General features: G+C 36.1%; 1 protein-coding gene and 1 long non-coding RNA gene across 53 annotated transcripts; one reads left to right on the top strand and one right to left on the bottom strand.

Moving 5' to 3' along the window:
• Window positions 1–1,516: 1,516 nt before the first annotated feature.
• On the bottom strand, window positions 1,517–10,737 carry LOC137717524 (uncharacterized). Of its 50 annotated transcripts, XR_015965426.1 has the most exons (12): window positions 10,585–10,737; window positions 10,400–10,459; window positions 9,944–10,118; window positions 7,511–8,012; window positions 7,360–7,390; window positions 7,195–7,270; window positions 7,048–7,116; window positions 6,516–6,575; window positions 6,348–6,409; window positions 6,150–6,259; window positions 4,981–5,201; window positions 4,699–4,885 (listed from the first exon to the last, which is right to left on the bottom strand). It is a non-coding gene; the product is annotated as an uncharacterized LOC137717524 (long non-coding RNA). The 50 variants fall into 50 exon arrangements; XR_015965379.1 differs by adding exons at window positions 9,054–9,110; window positions 9,200–9,217 and having other exon boundaries at window positions 6,516–7,270; window positions 7,947–8,012; window positions 10,400–10,727; XR_015965381.1 differs by adding exons at window positions 9,054–9,110; window positions 9,200–9,217 and having other exon boundaries at window positions 6,516–7,270; window positions 7,962–8,012; window positions 10,400–10,727.
• Window positions 10,738–16,148: 5,411 nt separating this feature from the next.
• On the top strand, window positions 16,149–17,672 carry LOC137716760 (WD repeat-containing protein ATCSA-1-like). 3 transcript variants are annotated; one of them, XM_088698709.1, is made up of 2 exons: window positions 16,149–16,892; window positions 17,348–17,672. In XM_088698709.1, the coding sequence occupies exons 1-2, from the start codon at window positions 16,347–16,349 to the stop codon at window positions 17,363–17,365; spliced, it is 564 nt and encodes a 187-aa protein (XP_088554835.1). In that variant the 5' UTR covers window positions 16,149–16,346; the 3' UTR covers window positions 17,366–17,672. The 3 variants fall into 3 exon arrangements, with proteins under 3 accessions (XP_088554835.1, XP_088554836.1, XP_088554833.1); XM_088698710.1 differs by having other exon boundaries at window positions 16,150–16,892; window positions 17,372–17,672; XM_088698707.1 differs by having other exon boundaries at window positions 16,151–16,892; window positions 17,337–17,672.
• The last annotated feature ends 811 nt before the right edge of the window (window positions 17,673–18,483 follow it).

The raw sequence follows: 18,483 nt of genomic DNA, 5'->3' as shown, positions 1-18,483 counted from the left end.
AATTACTTATCACGCATGTGTACTGTCTTTCTAATAGAGATAAAACTCATATGTATTGGTTGGCCCTACCAAATATTTGTCACCTGACTCGCCCCCCATGTGAAAGAATGCTTTAATCAATTTAAAACTATTCTAAAACAATTTCACAATCATGTTAACTTTAGCGATCATCACAACTTGAACCTTAAGAAATAATTTCGCAAATGTTATTCCATTGTCATGTGAACCTTAAGGGCTTGAATGATAGCCTAGACTGGATGCAGACTTCAGATATGCCATAATTTCGCAGACGTTTTTCCATAAAGTATTTCTTTACTGGGTGCAGGCTTCAAATATGTTAAAATTTGCATCACCTTAGCTATGTGATCTTCACTAGACAAGTGCATAAACTAACTTACAACACTCACAACATATGCAATATCAGGACGATGAGATAAATAAATTAACCTCCCCACAAGTCTTTGATATCTACCTCTATCACCAGGAACCTAATTTGGGTAAATACCCAAGTGATGTTTTTCTACCATAGGAGTATCCACATATTTACAACCTAATAAGAGTACTTCTATTGAAATTTATCAAGCGAAATAGAACATTTCTTTGTGCTTAAATGAATAAAAGTTATTCAAGACCCAATATTTTTTGCCATGCCTGTCGTAAACATCCCCACAAAACATCGTTAATGAAAAAAAAAAACCTCTCAAAACATCACAAGAATTAAAAAAGGTCATACCAGAAATCCACATTGATACATAATCACGAGTTAGAAAGAATCGTTCTGAATAGAAAAGAAAACAGCATTACAGCCTACATAAATACTGCTAATAAGGCCACTTGATAATCTTCAACATCCAATAAATTTGGATACTGAAACTGGATTTTTGGCTCTCAAACTCTCAATCTTAGACTTAAAACTCACTGTGGAAAGACATAACCGATGTCTTCCGACAACCAAATGTGACACTAAACTGTTTGATTTTTTCTTCAAGGTCTTTCCTTCTCAGTAACTCATGATTCAGATCCTCTAGTTTCTGTCACCCATCCAATCCGACTCATCATTGCACCCCTCCCACTCATCATTGCACCCCTCCCACTAACTCATCATTGCCCCTTTAGTGAAAAAGTTAAATATTTGATCAAAATCCATAAAACATTATGTCCATGTATATTTATCTGTTCTCCCAAACCCAACTAAATTTGGTTCTTTCATGATTTCAGTGGGTTCAACTAAAACTTAGCATGCCTAGGGGTGGTTCGGTATGGGATCCCATACCGAAACCCTTGTCCCGATTCTCAAACCGAAAATTTCGGGAATCCCAAATTCAATACCAATCCCAAACCAAATTTTCGGGAATCCCAAAATTATTTCGGGATTTCGGGACAAATCGAGAATCCCGAAATGCTTTTGGGCTTTTGGACTAAAATTTGACATATTATGCTTTTGGGCTAAAATTTGACATATTATGCTTTTGGGCCCAAACTGCCAATTTGTTATTTCTACTAATTTGCCCACTACTCACTGCACAAATTTGACATAGTTTCATAAATTAAGTTTCAATCTACCCACTGCCCATTTGTGCACAAAGTTTCAATAATAACAAAGTTTCAATCTGCCCACTACACATGCATCATGCATGCAATAAAAATAAATTAGGTACCAAACCCAAAAGCAAAAATAATAGTTACAAGCCAAGGTTTTAAAATAAATAAAGTAACAAACTCAAAAGCAAAAATAATAGTTATAAGCCAAGCTGGGTGGTGATTCTGGTGAAGAAAGGCTAGTGGCACAGTGGCTGCGCTTCAAGCTCTTGATGGAACGGAAGTGAAAATTGAAATGGGGGATCTGACCTAAAAACAAATGAACGGCACAGATTAAATCTAAAACAATGAACGGTTGAAATAATTCTCTTATAATTAAAAAATAATATATATATATATATAATATTTATTTCGGTTCGGTATGGGAATACCGAAAAAATGGAGATGCAATACCGAATCCCGTACCGAAAATTTCGGTTTGGTTCGGGATGACATACCAAAAATTTCGGGAATTTTGGTTTGGGATTTTTTTGGTTTGGGATCGGGATTTTTTCGGTTTGGTTTGGGATTTTTGGGATTTTTTTCCAGCCCTAAGCATGCCAGAGTGCACATATGAGTAAACTGCAAGAAAGACTTTAAAAAGCAGACATATACACAAAAATATGAAACATAATGAGCAATTATAGCAGCTTGAATCATTCCCATACATAGATGGCATCCTAAAATGTCACAAAAAATCGAGTTTCTTTGGCTACATTGGAACCGATCGTTCCTATTCTATCACAAAAAATCTTTTGAATATCCATTTAGAACCCTGAGAAGTTGACCAAAGTTTTAGGTCTAGGCATATAATTGAGTTTTTTGTTCTGTTTAAATTGTTCTTAAATTCTTAGTGAATGAACTTATTGAAAGCAGGATCCATATCTCATATATCTTACACCAAAGCAAGATTTAGCTATCTTAAAAAAAGTTATACCTATGCTAAGACCATCTCCAAATAAAGGGACAAAAAATTAAGTTTTAACCCAAAAACAATTTTTCTGTTCCAACCGTTCTGAGTTAAATTTTTAACCAAAGATTATTAAGAAATTAATTTAAGCTCAATTATGTCCATTAAGCAACCTTTTAAAAAGTAAAAATTATGTAGATTATCCTAATTTATTTTTATGAACATTTTAACTTAAAAAAGTTAGATTCCGATATATAATGAAAAATCACTAGACTGACTATTCTCTTGAAACAAAGCATTGCATTAGCTGTTGATTTAATTTTGGACTACTTTTTTTTTTTTTTTTTTACTGTTGAATTTGTCATATTCAATTTTACCCGTTAAATTTAATGTTTTTATAAAGCGGCTAAGAAAAATGAGGGTTGGGGATTGTGAAAGAATGATAGAAATAGGGTCGACCACATCAGATGGAGATGATGCAGGAAATGATGGTGATGATTCACTCCCCAAAATTGGAAAAGTGGGATTCTACATCCCTTAGAGTTGGACGTGGCTTGTGGATAGTTGTCCACATGCATGGTAATGATTATAATCATGATTAGTTACTGATGCTTTCAATGCTTGATGTCTAAGTGCTGCAAAAGAATTGAAATGTGTCATCAAAGGCTTAATTGAGGATTCCATTTCTTTCTTCATAAAGGCTAAAGGAGGAAAGAAAAGTATGAGAGGAACAACACCACACCAGCAACAACACAACAGCTAGAAGAACGATCTCTCCTTCTCAGACCATCCACCTTCCATTTCTTTTACCTTATGTAAAGGCTCTAGACCATCTTCATTGTATTTTGTAAATCTCTCATACATAGTCAAATCCAATGCAACTTTAGTGGACGTAGCCAAATCAGTGAACCACTTAAATTCGGTGTGTCATTGTGTTTTACTAGATTTATACTACTCTCTGCCTCTATCCTCTAACCATGAAAACACACCACCAATCAACCAAAAATAGTAACTTTTGTGCAAAGTAGATTAGACGTGAATCACAAACCAAAGGGTGAAGAAAGCATTTGGAACCAAAGAACCAACACCAACACATCAAATTCCTTACAATGGATTCTTCTTGTCATCACGTTACTTAACAAGCTCACCATTGCCAACCTATTTCTTATATCTTTATTCATCAACATAATCTCTAACAAATTTTTACAGTCCAAAACCATGAACCCACATATTGTCATAAAATGTCATCCTACACCTTCAACACCACCAAAAGCCACATTGCCAACAAGACGTCAGATGTGTCAGATGTGATAGAGTACTTTGATGTCTATACAAGTATAGGTACAAATGTATCCCACACTAGTTTCGGTATGAATGCATCCCACACAAGGTAATTAATATTCGAAAATTACAATTAAATGCCAAGAAACTAGAGTTAGTGTCCCAGAAGCAGGCCCAGTTTTTCCAAACTTGGAAGTTCTACGAGTGATGGATTGTTCTGCATTGAAGGATCTAGGGTCATCTGCTATTCCCTTCAAGAATTTAACAACTTTGAATGTAGTTGGTTGTCACAGCTTGAAATATTTAGCAACATATACGATAGCCAAAACTTTAAAGCGGCTAAGAGAAATGATCGTTGGTAGTTGTGAAAGAATGACAGAAATAGGGGCAACGACATCAGATGGAGATGATGCAGGAAATGATGGTGAGATTTCTTTTTGCCAGTTGCAACATTTGAACCTTTTATGTCTACCAAGTCTGCAAGATTTCTTCTCTGGAAATTGCATTGTCAAATTCCCATCCTTGAAAACTGTAAATATATACGAATGCCCTAAGTTGAAGATTAACCGCTTTGAGTGGAAGAGTTCCCCAGAACTACAAGGAGTGCAGATAACAGAGGAAGAAGTATATTATAAATGGTGGGATGAATTAGATGATGTTTTATTTTACTAAAAAGATGAAATAATTAGATGATGTTTACTAGTGTTGGTGTTGGTGATGATGTTATTGATGACGGAATCTTTGATGATTCTAAAGACGAGAGTGAAGGTGAAGGTGATGCAGATGTTGCTGATGGGTCGTGGTGGTAGTGATGGCAAAACTACACTCAAATGTATATAAAGAAATAACAACTTTGCTGCATAGTTAGTTCTCTTGTTAACATGTTTGTTATTTTTGTGTGTACTGGTTTTGGGCTTTACTGAAGACAATTTTCTGCAAATTCTAAATTAAATTTCGAATACTTTAAAATAATTGTTTGCTTATGATATTTAGTTTTCAAATTAAATTTTTGAATAGGTAATATTACATCCTCAAATAATGACCTAACAAATGCTCTCCCTGGACGGCCTCCAAGATCATCTTGACGCAGTATTCCCTCCCAGACGCCAATTTCAGCTTCAAAACGAAAAAATTAAATTCATCAAAATTAAGGATTGCTCACCTGACTGCCAAAGAAACACAGTACAAACTAAGCATTGCTCAAGCAGTACCAACAATTCTCCGCAACAAAAGTTCGGGAGTCTAGGAAGAGACTTCCGTTGTGGCTTCTTTGGATACACAGGAGAAGGCCCTCTAGCAGTGTTCTGAGGTACTTTCTCATCCAGACTAAACCTGCTAGACTGACCATTGATATTACGGTTTGCTTCAGAAACTGCAGGAAGTAAGCTCTTCTTACGTCCGAGCTTGGGAGATTGGCTCTTGTTGCTGGTATCTGCATCAATTGCACTAAAGTCGTCAAGGCCAAAATAAAGCAGATGCTGTCAAATAACACTATAACAGCCAAGTACAGTGAAGCAAGATTATCACAATGCAGTGCCAACTTAATTAATCGTAGTAGGAATGCGTGTTTAGACTACATATTAGTCAAGATACTTGACATCGATTTTTTATAAGCTTTCGGTATACTAACAAAGTAAGAACTGTAATACACAGTGCAATTTTTGGTAAAACAGTTGTTGGCAGCATCAACATACGCCTGCGGTGCCTCCTTTCCAATCAAATGGAGCATGGTAGCTGTAACTGTCAAAAATAACTCAGATACGACCACCATTCTGACCAACAGACTGAATGGGGTCGGATTGTGAGAGTATGATTAAGTGATTGATAACTTGAAGGATTGGCTTGATTAACATGTTCAATTTGCAAAGAATGAAAAAGGTGCATGAACTTAGAAGTATAAGTGATAAAAGATGCACTCTCTTCCTGTCGAACCTGAAGGAAAATTACCCGTACAATATTGAAGAATGGGAAAATAACTTAGGACCAGTATACCAAGTAAGCAATTGTTAAAAGTTGCACATCCTACTAAAATAAGAAATATAAGGGGAACATCTACCAAAGGCATCCTACACAGACAACTGTAATATAAGAAAACACGCAACCAACATGTGTCCAACAGGATCATGGCCTTCTGTGATCATGATGAAGACATGCTCAAGGTTAGAGAGCACATGCATTACAAATTTATAAACTAAACTAACCACCATTTAGAAGTCCATCAATACTGTACTTGCACGCCCCACCACTTTTCTATATATGACAAAAATAAGAGTTTTCCAAACTAAAGCGTGGAATCAGATTCACCAGAGAACTGGAAATTGCACATGAACAAAATAATATACATCATGCTATTTGTGATTTTGAAGGAAAAAAGATATACCTTCTTCAGGTCCGCTTTAGGAGGTGGAGGCTCCTGACAGAAGATTGGCATTGGAGTTCTTTAAATGTCAGTTTCTTCCTGAACATTCTAATCTCAGCTTCTAGAGTTTCCTGTAAAAGAACAGACAACATTCATAATAAGAACATAATTCACACACAGGTTTCGGTTGACCACCATCGATTGAATACCACCTCATACCTGGCTTGCAAATTATTCTCCATCTCCTTTGCATGTATCTTTTCCTGCAATTTAGTATAGAACTGCCCAAGGTAATTGTAAACGTTACTTCGATAACAGAGTTAGTGTTGCAGGACTCGGCATAAGGAAAAATTAGAAAGATGCAAAAGCAGGAAACTAAATTAGCACCTATAACACATGGCACCTCACTTTCTCACAGTGGCTTAATCTGTCCACCAATTAAGCAACCTGTTTAATTCCAGTTAGTATTACTTCCAAAATCCCAAATCTACATAATGGATAATTCAACATATCAAACCACATATTTATTTTTTGAAGCCTTAATAAGTAGAAAAATTTACAACCACCAAAATCATATCAGGGTTCAGAATCTGGAATTTAATAAAACTATAAAACGATCAAACGTTAACAACACATTTAAAAAATCAGTCATTTGTACAACTGAGATTTGACTTTGAGAAAAGATCTGTTTGACCATTATTTTTTCAGGTCCAAGTACTATCAGTGTGATCTAAGTAGTGTTGGTACTTCGTATAACTATTTGGGAATATACAAACATTTTGTAAAACAAAGAAGGTGTTCAGCAAGTACATAAAATTGAGTGAAATCGGAAGCTGAAACACGAAAGAAAACATATGAAGAAAAACCCCTAATTAGCATTGAACTTATTGAAAGCTAAAGGACAAACCAAAATCTTCACCTTAACTTTGCTTTCTCCCATTAGAATTTTCTTTGCTTTCTCACATAACATTCACAATAGTAACACTGCCTGACAGTGTTATGATCACAAATTGATAAACAACATACTAAACGGAAGTGATGGCTTGAATCTGGAATCCATGCATACCTGAAAAGCTGATTTAATATTGGTTATGCCTTTCCCATGCTCGTAACATTTATCATTTGCGATCGGTAAAATTTTCCTGATACGGAATACTAGGAGAGTAAGTTATAAGCAAAGTTGACAGACAAAACAGATCGATGCAGAGAGAGAGAGAGAGAGAGAACTTACATCAGCTGTGCTGTCAAATACATATGGTAATCTGCATACAAAGAAGCAGTTCTGAATCATCCATCAAACCATTAAAACAGTTATAACATTATCTGCACCGGTGAAGCAAATTCTATAAAAGGAAACTTCAAATGAAATGTATATAGATTACCTTAATTTCTGATTCTATGATTTTGCATTTGACTCCAACCAACATGCATGCTTAGAGGATACTAGAGATTTAGCCCGTGCATTGCCGCGGGAGTGTCAAGCGAATTATAAGTACAGTATGCAAAGAAGGGATTAAGTGTTGGTATATGGATATGTAGAAACTATTTATACAAAACATGTACCAAGTATTCACATAAAACCATATAGTAGTTGTTGATAACTTAACCATCTACACTGATACTATATACGTATTAAGAGTTGTTCAAAATATAACTGCTCTTATTTTACCGATGTACTCCAAAAATTGTAGTTTTTTTTACCACTGAACAGTAGCTGGTAGCTAAATTATATTTACACAAAAAAACAGGTTAGCATTCTACATTTAAACAATTGTTCAAAATGTAGCGGCTTCTAGTATGAAGTAGGAGTTACCCAACTTGTTTGGTGCTGACCTTCAATGATTCTGCACTCTTGAGATTTACTCTTTTTTCTCTGTGGGTCCTCTGTTACAAATTTGATCACCCAAATAAAGAATCCAGCAAAAATTAGTCATAATTTTTCATAAGCTGCATGTGAATAATGGCCATAAAAATTAGTAAGTAAAACAAAGAAATGATATTGGGTAGAAAAATTAGTTAATCCATCTACAACACAGATTTTTGTACAATAATGTGTGAGAAAGAATATGCTCATTCACAGTAAAAAAGATATCATGCATATAATTCGTTTTAACAAAAATCTATTGTATACGTGTGTACTTATCTCTTAAAAAAAATCAACACACACATAATATTTATTTCACAACACTACACACATGCATATAACTACCATCAAAGACAAATAGTATTTCTTAAACTGGTTGTTAACCCGTTTTACGTATTTTTGTTAAATTGTAACTTAATTGATGATTCAAGTACAATATTCTATCTGAAAAACACTTATTCTCAAGCCACCTGATTTTGGCATTTGGGTTGGGAGGCACAATTTTCCCCAGAAGGAGCCATCATGTTTTCCACGGGTTCCCCGTTATTAATATAAGGATAAATGACAATTGGAGTCCTACGGTTCGTATTACTGAGTAGGACTGCCAACCAAATAATTTTGAAAACATCATGCTTTTCAGTCATTTATCATTGTTCTTAACTAAATTTGGAATTCAGAGACAGTGAGTGATGTTGTAATTATGCATGAAACACAGAAGAGTGCAGAAAGATGGTTTTCTAGTGCTGTTAATAACAATTCTTAAGCCAATGTGTCATAGATCTATTGAATTTAAATAGTAAGTTTATGAGTCCTAAAATAATATATTACTTGATCAGAAAAAGAATAGTTTTCTCTAACAATAGGACTATACTGTTAGATTGAATAAATATAAATGAAATTGTATATGAAAGTGTGCTCTTAATTCAGTTTAACATAAAATGTCAAATATCTCATGATTTTATTATCCTGCTCTTTATATTGGCAAACAATACTCTGATTCAGAACTCTAAATTAGAACACAAAATGAGTTGATTGAGTAAAGACACATACTTTTTTTTTACCTGGTGAATGAACAGATGTCAGCATGTTATCTTTCTTATTCACATTTTGAATTCATCCTTTACCAAAAAAACGTGAAAATGTTTAAAAATTGTTGAATCATATTGTTGAATTCATGACACAAAACTTCAGAAGCACACTTGATCACCTTCTCATTCTGAGATCCCTTCAATGGCCAGATTACATCATTGTAGAAATATGCAAAACATTATTTGGCATTGGGTTAGGTAGGTTGGAGAAAACATTATTTTGGGTTTCTATATATTATTATATCTTCATAAAGTTATTCTCATTTTACATAATGCGTTTTAGTGATCGAAACTATGTTTATATTTAACCTTCATATTCAAGAGTTATTCTCACAAACAATCATTCAAATCCTAAAATATACACAAAATCATGACTCAGTAGACAAAATTGTAATGAAAATGTCGAAACAATCGAACACCTAATCAATTGTTGGTTTAGCTGATTATTTTTATTCTTGAAAGAAAGTGAACAATTCGGATCATTGATTAACTACGCATTGAAAATAGGATGATCATTTTGTAGAAAACCTGTATATGGGTGAGTATGTGTATGAATTTTTTGTAAGTGATTTGCTAAAAGCATTCTTTCCTTTTCTAAAAAAATTGGTTTACTCAACAAAAAAATAATTGGTAAAAATATTACTCAAAAGGACTGGAAGCTCATAATCATTCGGCTTGTCCGCAAAGGAAGACAGAAGGTTCTATCGAATGTGCAATTCTACAGCTTTATTATTTACCGAATGTGCTACACATGCATCTAGAGAATTAAATATTAGTATCACTACTATGCATTTAGTTTCATGAAAACAAAGCACATTGAATTGAATTACACAAAGAAATGGACAAATCGAAGCAGAGTATACCATCTGAATCTTCATCACCGTCGAAAATTGAGCCAAGTCTCCGGATGCATAGAGATATTGTTGACGAACACGAGAACTTCCTGGGTCACAGCAAGAGCAGCACTAGCTGCCTCTGCCTCCTCTTCTGATCAAAACTAAAGCAAATTCGAAGCCATTTTGGTGAACTCCCGAACCCCTATTAACAGATAGGAAAACCATAATATGCCTAACACAACCATCAAATAAAAGGAAGATTACTATAATTTCGGCTTCTTTACACGGAAAGTGTTCCAAATACTGGGCGACTTTGATTTTTATCCATTTTTTCTTTCAATAATCATGATTCTTATTAAGTTACTTATCTCTGCAATCCAGCTTGAAATCCATCTCAAATCACCTCCACGAACACTAATCTTAAACATGCATTAAGAGAAATCAAATAAAAAATAAAATTCGAAATTTGAGGATTAATCTTACACGATTCTCCAACTACCTTCCATTGGTGGTGATTTGGGGACGCATCGTGCCCAATTTTGACTGCAAATTCATCGGAAAAGCGAGAGTGAGTAGCGATGAGAGAGAGAGAGAGAGAGGAAGGCTGAGAGAAGCAAATGGAAACCGAAAGAAATTTGGAGAGATCCAATTGCTGATTATTTCATTACTTTTGTTGGGTTTGAGGTTTTATGCGATTTGTTTGTTTGAGGTTTAGAATTTTCTTTCGCGAATTGTGAGCGACAGAAACGAATTTCTACCGGATGAGGCGAAGAGGGAGAGGGAAGAAGCGGTGAAAACCACGCATCACCATTCTGTTATCCATTTGACAGCCAAGCAACAAGGCAAAGTTGAAAAAACAAAAAAGAAACGGCGGTAAAATTGGAAATCTACTGTTACTAAGCTACGGTGATTTTTCTGGCTGCCGATTTAGTCTCTAAATTATTTTTCAGAAAAATCAGTTTTTAAACTAATAAAATTTGTCCATTACATCTTATTATTAGATTCGAAGTTGTAATACCTGTATTTAAAAAGAAAATGTGTGTGTGTATATATATATATGTATGTATCAATGTATGTATCAAAGTATCATTTACATGCCAATAGAATTGATTGACCTTACTAGCCTTTTTTTCATAGTTTAAAGTGTAACTAACAGCAACGAGCTAAGAGTTAAGCTTGAAGTGAAATAAATCTAGCTAGAATTGGTATGATATTTTAACCAAATGGTGAGGTGGCAAATTATGAGTTAATGTATGGTGATGATTCACTCCCCAAAATTGGAAGGGTGAGATTCTATATCCCTTAGAGTAGGACGTGGCTTTTGGGTAGTTGTTCACATGCACGGTAATAATTATAAAGAATTGAAATTTGTCATTGAAGACTTAAATGAGGATTCCATTGATTTCTTCATAAAGGCAGAAGGAGGAAAGAACACGTACGGGAGGAACAACACCACACCAGCAACAACGCAATAGCTACAAGAAAGATCTCTCATTCTCAGACCACCCACCTTCCCTTTCTTTTACCTTATGTAAAGGCTCTAGACCATCTTCATTGTGTTTTGTAAATCTCCCTTACATAGTGAAATCCAAATGCATATGCAACTCTAGTGGACGTAGCCAAATTGGTGAACCACTTAAATTATGTGTGTCATTGTGTTTAACTAGATTTATACTACTCTATGCCTCTATCCTCTAACCATGAAAACACACCACCAATCAACCAAAACTAGTAACTTTTGTGCAAGTAGATTAGACGTGAATCACAAACCAAAGGGTGAAGAAAGCATTTGAAACCAAAGAACCAACACCAACACATCAAATTCCTTACAATGGATTCTTCTTGTCATCACGTTACTTAACAAGCTCACCATGGCCAACCTAATTTCTTATATATCTTTATTCATCAACATAATCTCCTCTCTCACATAACAAATTTTTACAATCCAAAAACCATGAACCCACATATTGTCATAAAATGCCATCCTACACCTTCAACACCACCAAAAGCCACATTGCCAGCAAGATGTTAGATGTGTTGGGACGCCAAGCTACAACGACAACGTTGCCTTTGGCCAGTCAACTTCACTAATGGGAGTCATGACAAATGAAGACGATGTCGTGACTAAGACTTGTACAACCGAGCAAGCTATATTCCAAGAGAATTGCTCTGTGGAACTCAAATTGAGTTATGCATCAATATTAACTAGTGAAGAGAGAGAGACACAAGATTGTGTAGTAAGGAAGAAGGGTGTGGAAGGTGAGTGAAAAAAGAAAAGAACTCCAAAAAAAAACAAAAGAGAGAGAGAGAGAGAGAGAGAGAGAGAGAGAGAGAGAGAGAGAGAGAGAGAGAGAGAGGAAGAGAAAAAGAAAGAGTGATGAATAGGGGACGGGTTGTAGAAAATAATGAGAATGGAGATGGTTCTTTGGGGGAAATTGTACGAGAAGATCAGTGGTGGGTTAAAATAAAAATAAAAAAATAAAAGATGAGTGTGATAGAAGAACAGAGTGGTTGGATCAACACGAAGAAAACATAAAACGAGTGCGATGGTGTACGTACTTAAATCAGAGAAAATGAGTGAATTTGGAAAGATGATGTTTGTTTTGGGGGGAGGGGGAATAGAAGAAGAAATACTTTGAAAACTGCGTTATATTATTCATCTTTTAGGGTTTACAATATATAGGTACTTATATCTTATTTTATAAGGAAAGTAATTACAAAATATAAGGACACTAAATCTTAAAGATTACAGATCCTAATCCTACTTCAAATAAGAACATTTACAATTAAAACTCAAATCAACATTCCCCTCAAGTTGGTGTATAAATATCATACATGCCCAACTTGATAATTGAGTATTGGAAAACCTTACTAGATACCGCATGAGTAAGAATATCAGCCAACTGCTCTCCTGAACTCATAAACAATATAGACACAATTTTCCTTTCAAGATTTTCCTTGACGAAGTGTCGATCAACCTCGACATTCTTTGTTCGATCATGTTCCGGATTATTAGCTATCTCCCTTTCACGTTTATTGTCACAATATCACTCCATAGCCTCCTTTGATTCAAAACCAAGACATCTCAAAAGTTTACGTAACCAAAGAAGTTCACATATTCCGTGTGTCATACCTCTATACTCAACTTTCGCAAACGACCTTGACACCACTTTTTGCTTCTTACTATGCCACGTAACCAAATTACCTCCAACAAACGCAAAATATCCAAATGTAGACCATCTATCAGTAACATTGTTAGCCCAATCTACATCTTAAAACCTCTCAACCTTTAGATGTCCATGTTTTTCATAAAGTATTCATTTACTGAGTGCAGACTTCAGATATACCAAAATTCACATTACCGCAACCATGTGATCTTCACTGGGCGAGTGCATAAACTGACTTACAACACCCACAACATACGCAATATCAAGATGAGTATGAGATAATAAATTAATCTCCCCACAGGTCTTTGATATCTACCCCTATCAACAGAAACCTGATCTGGGTAAATACTCAAGTGATGTTTTTCTACTATAGGTCTATCCACTGGTTTACACCCTAATAAGAGTACTTCTATTGAAATTTATCAAGCGAAATAGAACATTTCTTTCTGCTCAAATGAATAAAAATTATTGAAAACCCCATATTTTTTGCCATGCATGTTGTAAAACATCCCCACATTGGCCTGTAATGTTTCAAGATTCATTTCCCAAGCTAGGAAAGTTGAAGTTGCCCAGCAATATAGAGAGTTGGTGTGGCTCTTTTGCACACTAAAAATCAAGTAGCTTTCCCTCGAGGTATTGGGCATGTAGACCTTTCCAAATTTGAGTGCTTTGAGGCTTGAGGAAATGCAGAACTCGATGCATCAGAGGAAGAAGAATTCCCCACAAGCAGACCCAAATCTAAGGCCATTTGCAATACCGTTTCAGAATTTAACAATTTTGGAAGTTGTTGGTTGTCACAGCTGGAAACATGTAAAAGAATTGACAGTTGGGAATTGTAAAAGAATGATACACATGGCGGAAATTACATGTTGTTTGTTTCTTTGTAATGGTCCTCATTATAAATTCTGCAGTCCTTATAAGCTAATTTTAATGGCTGACTTCACACAAATCAATGGTTCGGATATTTTTTTTCTCTCTCTTCAACGACCTCGGTCTTTGAGTCCTTGAGCTCCGACACAGAGAAGATCTCAACTCCTCAATTCCTAATGATTTTGGTGCCTAGTGGATTCTAGGTTAAGCATTGAATGTAGAACACTACTTTACTACTGAAAGAATAGCAAGATCTTTTGTTGAACCTCAATCATAAATAGACACGTGTTCAAATAATTAAAACAAAATATTATAATTAGACATGTGTTCATTTATGATTGGGAGTTCAACAATGAAGTAGTATTCTTGAATTTGTCACAATAATCACATTCCTCAGAGCAGTTCCACCGGATACAAAATTGCCCAGCACCCTGTTAATCTGCTACAGCCCGTAAAACAGCCTGGCACCCATCCCAAGCCAGGCAATAGACCAGCCCATTTCGGACAGACCCAGAAGCTGGCCTATTTGGCTGGCGCGTGCAGCACACTCGCGACTGGGCGTGAGTAGGAGACAAGGGTGCAGGCCCGCTTGCCAGCCCACTTGTGTTCACCCGGATTAGAGGTACGTGGCCCTCCTCAGTGCCATTGGATTTCCAACGGCTAGTTTTTGTAGACCGTTGGATTTCCAACAGTAAAAAAATTTAAATTTGACTTTTAAAATGGACCGTCCGATCACAGATCAACGGTCCATTTTTTTTCACCAAAAATAAAAATAAAATAAATAAAAAAAAGGCCCAACGGTCAAAATTATGACTGTTGGCCACATGGCAGCGTCTTGGCTCTTGGATTTGAATATTTTTCAAATCCAACGGTCCAGATTAATTAACTATATTAAAATTTATTAAAAATTATGAAAAAAATACAAAAAAATTATTAAAAAATACATAAAAAAATTTTAAAAAGTTTTTTTTTTTTCTATAAATACCTAACCCTCATCTTCCACCTTACACCACATTTCAATATTTTCTACACTTTCTACCAAAGCTTTCATATACTTTTTGTGTGAAAAAAATACCAAAAAGCTCATCCTTAATTTGTTTTGTCCATATAAACCGTACATCCCTACATCCATCTTCATCGTTTTCAAATCTTGAGTTTTTTTTTACAATGTCTTCTTCAAGGAGAGTGCATAAACAATTTGTGGAGCAACAGAAAAGATTGTTGGCACAACAAGAAGAATTGATCAATCTCGAGGAATGTGGAGGTGGAGATGAGGCTTTCGCAATGGAGGAGGACTCAGAAGATGACCATAGAAGGCAGATGGCCTCATATTCCCGCCGTGTCATGGAAGCTGTGGGTCAGATAGCCAAACCCAGATGTGCTGCAAACTTCGATAGAAAAAGGGAAAAACGAGATAAAGATCTCTTGGAAGATTATTTTATTCCCAACAGCGTATTCCCTGATCATGTTTTTAGACGTCGTTTTAGAATGCAACGAAGTTTGTTCAACAAAATCATGAGTGCTATTTGCAATCATGATCCCATGCAACATGAGCCATTGGAACGGGATGGACGTTACAATGAATTGATCGTTCAGCGGTACACTGATGTGCAAGAGCCATACTGGCACGTAACCCGCCAAAATGACTTGATTGAGCACCAGTGGGGATTGCAAGAATGTGAAGATAATTAAAATAAGCTTGTGGTTGAAGAATAAAGTGTATTTGATGAGTTTATGTAATTTTATTTTAGTGTGTTTTTTTTAAGTTTATTTGATGAGTATGTAACTTTATTTTAGTTTGTTTTTTTTTTAAGTTTATTTGAAATTTTATCCGAAATTGGTTAAAAATCTTATCTGAAAATAAAACTATTTTTTTATTTATTCTTTTAAAAAAAAAATATAAAATATTTTAAATGGGCTGGTGCCAACGCATTTTATAGGGATGGAGATTGTTTGTACCATCGCATTTTTAGACTGGGTACCAGCGCATTTTTTTAGAGGTGGAGATGCTTTGACCTATTACTGTTCACTGGAGTCTATTACTGTTTATTTGAGCGGATAAATGCGATAGATGATGGCGTAAAGTCTTTATTAGTGGAACTGCTCTCACAAGAACCAATAGGCCAGTCCTATTTAAATATGGAATTCATCATTCGAGAACGGAAGTTGACACCTCTCATTCACAACACAAACCCCACTTTTCAATTTTGGAAAGGCTTACGCTGTCGTTTTGCTAACGCATCATTTGTCAGCCATTATAACCCGAACCCGAATCCGTCCGAGTTGACCAGGACGAAAATCAAAGCGAAGCCCGGAAGTACAGAAAACGAATTCATACTTCAGAGTGTGAGAGACAACACTGCGATACGACATCGTTGCCTTGTGAACCGAAAATGTGGCGGGAAATCGGAGACTGGGAAGCGGGCAAGCTCCGCCCAAATTCGTTCTCGAATCGAAATCGAATCAAGTCGACCCGGATCCAAACGCTCCCACTCTCCAAGCACAAAGACATCATCTCCCCTCACCGCGGCTCCGTCAACTCTCTCCAGCTCGATTTGACGGAGGGCCGGTACCTGTTATCCGGCGCCTCCGATGCTTCCGCTGCCGTGTTCGATGTCCAGCGCGGGACCGATTACGTAGGCAGCGGAGTTATCACGAGGCACAAGTGCCTGTTTGTGGTGGACAAGCAGTACGAGCACGGGCATAAGTTCGCGGTGTGGTATCCCGTCGACACCATACTGTTTGTGACGGGGTCGTACGATCATCACATCAATGTTTGGGATACGAATACGACGCAGGTGCTGATGGACTTCAAGATGCCGGGGAAGGTGTACCGAACTGCAATGTCGCCGTTGGCAACTTCTCACATGCTCATTGCTGCCGGAACCGAAGATGTTCAAGTCCGCCTCTGTGATATTACACCTTGTCTGGCCACCGCGGTATGTCCCAATATTCACAGAATTCGACGTTTAATGCACACTTGATGCATAGAAAGTTAGAAAATTTAAACTTCTTATCATGGTTATGTGAACACATGAAACATTTTGGATGACAATATTGAGGATATAAGCAGGGATTGTTCTTGAAATTTAGGGTGGACAATCACGAATGTTGCGAAAATTCGCTTCTTTAAACAATCCGACCTAGTCGATTTTCTCAGCATTTTGGAATATGTAGCATTTGGATTTTCTGGTTGAACCCTGTAAGTGGCGGAATTCATGCTTAGAACCTTAGTATCGTAAAAGCTAGGTTTCAGCTCTTGGTAGATTTATGTTCTTCCTTTGGGTTCTCTAGGTTTTGTTTATAAAAGTGCAAGTGTTTTTAGCCTTGTTTCTTGGGTTTAAGTTTAACTTATGACCGAGAATAAAGTTCCGTGCACCTAGGAGGATCCTAGGTGCTGTATTTTTCGTGATCGCAGGTGGTGTGATGATTGTGGAATGGTCTACTCTTAGCCAGTGGGTTTTGCTTACAGGTGAATGTGATGCTGCAATACCTCTTTGGGACATAAGGGTGCCGGATGTTTTCTTGTTTTGGATCAATCTCAGTCTCAGCTTGGTATGGGAGACGTCCACCCATTCTGAAACGCTCTGCCACAATTAAGGTTTTCTTTTTTTATTGGCTGAGCCAAAAGCGTTTATTTTCAAATTACGTATCAATTTTTCTAATAGAGATGAAACTCACAAGTATTGGTGGTTCCTACCAAATGGGTTAATTTGTCACTTTACTCGCGCCCCATGTGAAAGTGTTTTAATCAATTTAAAAGTATTCTAAAACAAGTTCATAATCATGTTAACTTTAATGATCATCACTATTTGAATCTTAAGAAATAGTCGCATAAACCTTATTCCATTGTCATGTGAACCTTAAGGGTTAGAATGGCAGCCTAGGCTGGATAAGCCTAGAACAAAGTTTAGGCTCTCAATCCTATGAAGTCCCACTCCTATCTCTTCATGATCTAGCATTTTCTGTATGGTCAAATTTTGCCTAGAAAGATAGTTCCGTTTCCGCAACTCGTTCATTGTTTTCATTCTGGTTAAATTAGAGTCAGTCTCCTGCACACTTGCAGTTTCTTCGTTGCAGCAACCTTTTTTTTTTCCCCCTTTCTGGTTAAATTACACATAATATAACACAATAATAACATTGATTCTCGACAATCATCAGGATTAAGGTACCATCATTTGATTAGTGCCCCATTTCCGTGATTTAAGCTAAAATCATGGAGTTTGTTGCACCTAAAAGAGGGAAAAGGATCCAAGCCGGATCCTTTTTCTGGGGATCCTATGGATCTTGCGATCGTGACCGTTTATTGTACATCGTGCGGTCAATTTTTGTTAGGACTATTTATATTTATTTTTAAATTTTAAATTTTGAAATGATTTATGATAGTATGATGTACGATAAACGGTTACGATCGCATGATCCCTAGAATCCCCAAAAAAAAATCCGGCAATAATCCTTTTCCTTATAAGAAGTTCACACTTCCTCAAATATTAAATGTTGTGATAGATTTTCTCCCAAAAAAATATACAG

This window comes from Pyrus communis, chromosome 8 (assembly GCF_041283825.1).
Source record: "Pyrus communis isolate YQ-2024b chromosome 8, ASM4128382v1, whole genome shotgun sequence".
Taxonomy (NCBI): domain Eukaryota; kingdom Viridiplantae; phylum Streptophyta; class Magnoliopsida; order Rosales; family Rosaceae; genus Pyrus; species Pyrus communis.
The sequence above is the reverse complement of the archived record's forward strand: the minus strand, read 5'-3'. Positions and strand labels throughout refer to the sequence as shown.

What these genes read in the sequence shown, in the direction of transcription:
- LOC137716760 (XM_088698707.1), top strand. Translation starts at nt 16,347, where the DNA reads ATGTGGCGGGAAATCGGAGACTGGGAAGCGGGCAAGCTCCGCCCAAAT. An exon ending in CACCTTGTCTGGCCACCGCG is followed by an intron (nt 16,893 to 17,336) that starts GTATGTCCCAAT and finishes CCGTGCACCTAG; the next exon opens with GAGGATCCTAGGTGCTGTAT.